Source organism: Camelus dromedarius, chromosome 31 (assembly GCF_036321535.1).
Source record: "Camelus dromedarius isolate mCamDro1 chromosome 31, mCamDro1.pat, whole genome shotgun sequence".
Lineage (NCBI taxonomy): Eukaryota > Metazoa > Chordata > Mammalia > Artiodactyla > Camelidae > Camelus > Camelus dromedarius.
In genome coordinates this window covers 1,615,325-1,622,210 of record NC_087466.1, presented here as the reverse complement: position 1 = coordinate 1,622,210, position 6,886 = coordinate 1,615,325, and the positions used below count along the sequence as shown (strand labels likewise).

Genomic DNA, 6,886 nt, shown 5'->3' with positions numbered 1-6,886 from the left:
CGCTCCCCCGACTACCAGGCGGGCCGGGCATGCGCCGCGGGCGTTTTGGCGGGAAGCGCGGGGCGGGCTGGACAATGAGAGTGTCCGCCTCCTGAGCCAATAAAGCTGCGCTGGTTTTGAATCGCGTCGTGTTTCCCGCCGCCGGGGTCAGGGGTCGGGGTTCGGGTCGCGGGGCGGAGGGAAGAGCGAGCGAGCGAGCGAGCGAGCGGGCGGGAGGTGCCGGCGCCAGACGCGGAGGAAGGAGCTGCGACCAGCCGCCGAGAGGCCGCGGAGCCAGCGACGACCGAGCCAGACGAGCCGCCGCCGCCGCCGCGCTCATGGCGGCCGCCAAGGTGGGCCGGGCCGGGCCGGGTGGGACGGGGCGGGGGCCGGGCGGGAGGGGGCCGCTACCGGCGGCCACGTGGGCAGCCCGCGCCGCCACCAACCCCCGCCGGCCTGCGGGTTCGGGAGCGGGGCTGCGTGACCTTGGGGCGGTCTGGCCTCGCTCTCTCTCTTTGCCGCCGGGTCGCGGGCGGGCTGCCGGCCTCCCTCTCGGCCCCTGTGGGCCCCGCACCGAGACCGCGCCCGCGGCCCGTGCAGGGCCCATTCATCCTGTGCTGGTCTGCGAAACGCCACCTGTCTCCGTCCTCGCGCGCATCCCTGTGGCGGCGGGGGCTCCGGGGGTGGCCGCGCGGCCCGGTGAGGTCCGGCCGAGGGGCCGGCGAAGGCCAGCATTTCTGGGCTGAGCCCGGGAGCGAAGACTTGGGCATCTTACTCTCCGGGTCTGTGGCTCGCCAAGCCACGTGCTCTGTGAGGCAACGTAAAACACGATCCTTTGTGCGCCTCAGTTAGTCCTCTGTACTGGATGTGAATTCTGTGGTTCTAATCTGTGCTGGTTATTTTGACGTGTAAATGTAGTTTTCTCAACCGAGATAAAATTGTTGGCAGAATTGTGAATTCTGTGAAAACACTAGCAGTCCGTGGAAACTTTTCTAATCTTCTAAGCAAAAGCACAGATTTTCTCAACCAGTAAAAACTCAAAGGGTTGCTTTTGCTTTGAGGGTAACGCACCCCTCGAGCCCTCTTCCATGTCAGTGTCCTTAATCTGCACTTGGCAGGATCATCACCCACATCTTACAGAAGAGGTGGTTTTTCCCTGGCACTGAGAGTTTAGGGAGCCCAGGCAACCTGCCCAGGTGTGTTAGTTGTATCTGGGCAAGGGTGTCAGAGTCAGGGTCTCACTGCAGGCTTCCTTGGCTCGGGACCCTTTTTCAACCCCTAGCTTTGAAGTGAGGCCCGGTCTAGTGGGGATGCCCACTGCAGGCACCAGAAGCTCTGACTCAACCAGCAGGGTCACGTCTCCATCCTTCTCCACAGGACACCCACGAGGACCACGACACCTCCACTGAGAATGCTGACGAGTCCAACCACGACCCCCAGTTTGAACCAATAGTCTCTCTTCCTGAGCAAGAAATTAAAACGTTGGAAGAAGACGAAGAGGAGCTTTTCAAAATGTAAGCAAGCTGGCGTCTCTGGAAGCAGGTACCTTTGGTGTGAGGCCTTAGTTTTTATGGGTGTCAAGCTCTCAGCTTGACCTTCAACCACACCGAGGGTCTAGTGGTGACCAGTCCCCCCAGCAATGAAGGCAGCTGTTAGAATCCCCTCACTTAGAAACTCACGGGTGCCCCTGCTGCCCTGAGGCCCGTCCTGGGGAGGGCACAGGCGCTCCCCGGTGTCCTGTCACCACTGCTGTGTTCGTGAGGGATATTTTTCCAGGCCTCTGTCCTTGCCACCCGCCTCTTAAGATTCCCACAGTCTCCTGCCGCTGATTGAACAAGGATCTTTACTGTCATCGCTGTCCTTTTCTTTTCCTTTAAAGTGGGGGCACCCTGAAGTTTATGAATTTCTCACAGTATTTTTGATGCATACAACATCTGGAATTACAAGTGAATGCGGGTTGTACTGCAGTTATGAAAATTACTTTCTAAAAACCTTACATGCTTCTTGGTGTTTTTGGCAAGAGGCCTCAGTGCTGTCACTTCAAAGCAGTGCTTGTACAAGCTGTGCATCCAGATGTTGGTGGTAAGGTGCAGTGCCACACTGACAGAGACAGGAGACGCCAGTGTAGTTACGAGTTAGTGGAAATGGGGCAGGGTGCAGACTCTCCCCCTCCTGTCAGATTCTGTCCAAGACACCAGGTGAAGGTTTGAGTGCTTTGCTGTGGAGAGGAGGAGGAAGCAGCAGGAATCGCCAGCACTGTAGCCCCTCCCTCTAAGGGAGGGAGGAGCTACCCACCACTCCCTGGGGCCTGGGCAAGGAGAGGGGTGCATGTTCCTTGGGTCTCAGAGTTTGCTGGGCAGCTCCCTGAAGCCACTGGTTCTCTTGGTCCGTTCCGCCCAGAAATGCTGCACCTCCTGGCGTCTTGGGGGAAGTGGAGCTGGCAGGGGGGCCATGGCAATGGGGCCGGGGCGCTTTCATGGGGATGCATCTCCCTTAACAGAGCTGAGCTTGGGACAGAGAGCAGAGTCTTCTGCACAAAAGGGACCGGTGGAGCTGGGGTCCTGCATGAAGCAGGCAGTGGGTGTGGTTGGGGTGAGCCCTCAGGACAGGACTGCCGGGCGCCCCCTGGTGCTGCTCAGGGCAGGGGTGGCTTGTGCAGGGCTCCTTGGCCTCCGTGCTGCCCCTATAGCCCCAGGAACACCAGGGAGCCCCTGCACCGCAGTGGCAGCCTTGGCTGGGAACACGGTGGGCGCTGCTAGGAAGTTGGGTCTTCCTGTTAGAAAGTGCGACTGTAGAAAGGTTTTTTACTCAATTATAGTGAAGTAAAAACTCGGAGTTTGGCCATCTTGCTCTTCTGGTGACGAGTTGTAGTGGTTGGAGTAAAAAGAACAGGGAGGGCGTCTGCTTGGAAAACCAGCATCGTGTGTCCCCTCCTGTGGCGTCAGCTCCTGCTCGTGGCTTTCCCTGCAGGCGGGCGAAGCTGTTCCGGTTTGCCTCGGAGAACGACCTCCCAGAATGGAAGGAGCGCGGCACAGGCGATGTCAAGCTCCTGAAGCACAAGGAGAAGGGGACCATCCGCCTCCTCATGCGGAGGGACAAGACTCTCAAGATCTGCGCCAATCACTACAGTAGGTGGTGGGGCTGCTGTGCACGGGGTGCCTTCCCACCCTCCCTTGTCCTGTCCCCACAGGGCCCCTGGGGGAGGACAGGGAAGGGCAAGGAGGTGGGGGAAGGCCGCCTCATCCTCAGCTGCCCGTGAAACAGCATGGGGGTGGGCAGTGGCCAGCGGAGGCCCTGGGACAGGACTGAGAGGTCAGCCCTGGGCATAGCGTGGGGGATCCACAGAGTCACCCAAGGCTTGGTTGGGGAAGATGTAGCAGTGAGTTCCCCGCCGTGTGGGCTGCTCTGCGGTGCTGAGTGTGTGTCCAGAAGCAGGCGCATCCTGGGCTCCATTCCTGACCCGGGGCGGTGCCTGCATTTCTGGAGGGGATGCATGTCTGGTGGGGAAGGGCCCCTCGTCTGGGCATACGGGCTGACTGCTGGTAGGGGCCCGAGGGATGGCCCCAGAGGGTGATGGGGCAGAATGGCCCTAGCAGGAATGGCCATCCCTGCACCACTCTCCTCCACCTTCATGCTCTGACTCCACGTCCCACCCTGGCCGGCTTCCCTCTAGCAGCTCTGCCGTCTACCTGCCCCGCCCAGCCTGCGTGGCCCTTGGGTGCTTTTGTTCTGCTGGGAGCTTGGCCCTCTCGGGTCTGTGGGGCCAGTGCAGGTGGGCAGCTGTGCTTGTTCCTGGCCATGGCTCTATCTTTTGTGATGTACAAGCTTGTCACAGGCTCTTGGTGTCCACTCCTGGTGTCCTTGTTCTCTGTGGTATCTGTGAATAGTGCAAGGCTGAGTTGTTGCCTTGGTCTGACCATGTGCCCTCCTGGGTGATGGCCCCATTTCCCACCTTCTGCCTCTCTGCTGCGCCCCGCCTTCTGTGGGCAGGTCCCTGATGGTGTGGACACGCAGGGACACAGCCACGGGATGGGTGCTCTTCACAGGAAGGGCTGGGCCCGCTAGGCCTTGTGGCCCATGTCTTCCCTGGGCCTGGGGGCGGCTTGGGCAGGGGTTTGGCATTGAAGCCCTTGGATGAGTTGGGATTGGAGACCCTTGCTGAGGTGTCTTCATAGTCAGGGAGCGGGCCACCATTTTCCCAGATTTAGGACAGTCCTGATTTTAAGTGAACATGAAGTTGGCGTGAAATCCAGACCCCAGACCAGTCCTGTTTTGCCCCAAGAAGGGCCTTCAGTGGTTGGGGTGAGTAGGCTGGCTTTGTAGCCAAATCGTCCTCATGGGACTTCTTCCTCCAGTCACGCCGATGATGGAGCTGAAGCCAAACGCAGGTAGCGACCGCGCCTGGGTCTGGAACACCCACGCAGACTTCGCAGACGAGTGCCCTAAGCAGGAGCTTCTGGCCATCCGCTTCCTTAACGCTGAGAGTAAGTGGGGTCTCAGGCCAGCCTGGCGGCTGCTGCCTCCTACAACACACCGCTTTGGCTGCAAACACCAGCACCGTTGCTTTCCAGGGAGAATTGACAGCCACTGGGAAGCAGTAGGGGCCTCTCCTTGCTCTGCTATCTGGTGGCCCCTCGGGGAAGGAATCTACGTGCCCAGACTCTGAGCCCATGAGCAGGGCGTGTCCCCTTACCATCACCTGGTTGCCAGCAGGGGCTCTCCCCACCCGGACCTCTCCCCTGCTGGGGCCCAGCACCCAGTAGCTGACCATCAGATGCTGAATGGACCTTGCTCTGTGTGTAGGGCCTGGAGGGCAGGATACCTAGAGGGGCCTGGTCCCCTGCCCCATGTTGCTCTGTCCAGGCTGCTGCAGGGTCAGAGGGAAGTGGTCCAGCTCCCCTGTGGTCGGCGTGGCCGTGGGACAGGCCTTGTGAATCTTGGAGCTTCAGACCCGGCAGGATGCATACTCTTCACTGCTCAGGGCTCTTAGGGAGCTTCTCTTCTTTCTGCAGATGCACAGAAATTCAAAACGAAGTTTGAAGAATGTAGGAAAGAGATTGAAGAGAGAGAAAAGAAAGGTGCTTGGGCGCCCGTGGGGCGGGGAGGGTGCCGATGGGGCTCTGCAGACTCACTCTGCACCCGGCCGTGGCCCCGGGCGGGTGCTTTTTCCGTCTGCCATAGGAATGTCCAGGGTGCTGTGACCACTTTGACCTGTCAAGGGCAATGCAGCCACCCTGGTACATGGGTGCTTTGTGGGGGGGGGGGCGAGTCAGGCCCCGAGTATGTGCTCGCTGGCCTGGCCTCGTGGCCCTCGGCCTGGCAATCAAGTCACGAGGTCTGCCTGGAGCCCCCAGAGGCTGAAGGGGCTTCAAGAGGCCCTCGTGGTCACCTGCTCACTTGGGGCCCCGTGGCGGTTGCCGAGCACCCTGATGGCGCTGGACGTGAGCAAGTGTCCACCTGGTGGCCCTGGAGGCACGCGGCGATGGGCTGGGCCTAGCAGTGCTTCTCTGCTCCTCACACATCCCTGTGTCTCGGCAGGATCGGCCAGGAATGACAGTGCCGAGTCGGTGGCTGAGAAGCTGGATGCTCTTACGGTGAAGGAACGCGTGGAGCCGGAGGGCACGGCCAAGGAGGGGGCCGGGGAGGAGCAATGAGTCCAAGGAGCTCTGTGTTTCCTTTCTCCGCATCTCTTCCCTCTTTCTTTTTTTAATTTTTCCCTACCCCTTCTTTTCAGTTCGTTTTTATTCTGTTTTGTTTTTTACAAGGGACTTTATATAAAGAACTGACTTCCAACATTCAGGTTGTTTTTTTCCTAAGTTTTTGCCCTATTGAGGACTTCAGAAAGTTCATTCCCCGGTCATGAGAACGTGCTGCGCTGACTTTCTTTTCCATGGTGGAAACACTTATTTATAGTCATCAAAAGTAGTGAATAAACACATTTGAAACCTGCGTGGAGGCAGGAGCGTGTGTGCGCCGGCCCCGTCCCGGGACTGTGGGTTCCTGCTGGCTCTGCTGTCGCTCGCTCTACCATGGCCTCCAGGCTGCTGTCGGCCATGGGCCGCAGTGTCTGAGCCGGTGCTGGGGGGCAGGTGGGCCTGGGAGGCCAGTGCTGTCCTCTGGAGGCGTAAACAGCCTGGCCCTTCCCCGTGGCCAGGAGCCGGCAGGCTTTTTCCTGGCCAAGGGAGAGAAGGGAAGCCCACCAGACCACCTTGGCTGTGGCACGGGGAGGCCACGTGGGTCTCCAGGCTCCAGCCAGGCTGTCTTTGGTCAGCCCTCAGTCCCCATGGAGGGAAAAGCCAATCCCACAGCATACGCACCTGGCCTGTCACTGGGCTCCACAGACTTCTTCGGATACCCCACTGCTGTCTTTGGACACCTGTCTTCTTGCTCCTGGCCCACCCCCTGGAATTGTGGACACCTGTGGTAGCTCTCAGTAAGGAATGTTTTCGAGAACGCAAGTGGGTTAGTGCCATTCAGGTTTCCCTTGTAAAGTGGGTCATCCTAAGAGGAGAGGTTTTCAGTGTGCTGTGGGCTCCAAATACACAGTCATCCCTGTGGTGGCCTGTGTCTGGGGAACATCCCAGGCTGGGAGGAGCCCCCACGGGTTGGAGAGCATGCCAGGACCTGACCCTGGAGTGGCTGTTCCTCCCTGGTGGCTTTGCCATTGCACCTCCCAGAGGCTGTGCGTTGTGGCCGGCCTGTCCTGTCCTCCCTGCGGCCACATCCAGTTCAAACCTCCCATCCTTGGTCTCTGGCAGACTCACCCCATAGGAAACCACCCTTGTTTTAAAAGCCAAACTGCAGGCCTCACTTGCCCCTGCCCTGGCAGCCCCAGGCCTCCCTTCCTCACTTTTGGGTGCCTGTGGTGGTCCTTCCCACCCAGGGAGGGACGCTGAAGCTTTCCCAG

At 59.7% G+C, this 6,886-nt stretch overlaps 1 protein-coding gene and 1 non-coding gene across 2 annotated transcripts; both read left to right on the top strand.

Annotated features, from left to right (window-relative positions):
- The first annotated feature begins 48 nt into the window (after window positions 1–48).
- RANBP1 (RAN binding protein 1) lies at window positions 49–5,928 on the top strand. Its single transcript, XM_031443264.2, has 6 exons — window positions 49–332; window positions 1,357–1,493; window positions 2,950–3,107; window positions 4,335–4,463; window positions 4,992–5,057; window positions 5,518–5,928. The coding sequence occupies exons 1-6, from the start codon at window positions 318–320 to the stop codon at window positions 5,631–5,633; spliced, it is 621 nt and encodes a 206-aa protein (XP_031299124.2). The 5' UTR covers window positions 49–317; the 3' UTR covers window positions 5,634–5,928.
- LOC116150089 (small nucleolar RNA SNORA77) lies at window positions 5,102–5,226 on the top strand. The gene has a single exon (XR_004133763.1). It is a non-coding gene; the product is annotated as a small nucleolar RNA SNORA77 (small nucleolar RNA).
- Window positions 5,929–6,886: the final 958 nt, after the last annotated feature.

What these genes read in the sequence shown, in the direction of transcription:
- RANBP1 (XM_031443264.2), top strand. An exon ending in CCGCTTCCTTAACGCTGAGA is followed by an intron (nt 4,464 to 4,991) that starts GTAAGTGGGGTC and finishes TTCTTTCTGCAG; the next exon opens with ATGCACAGAAATTCAAAACG. An exon ending in TGAAGAGAGAGAAAAGAAAG is followed by an intron (nt 5,058 to 5,517) that starts GTGCTTGGGCGC and finishes GTGTCTCGGCAG; the next exon opens with GATCGGCCAGGAATGACAGT.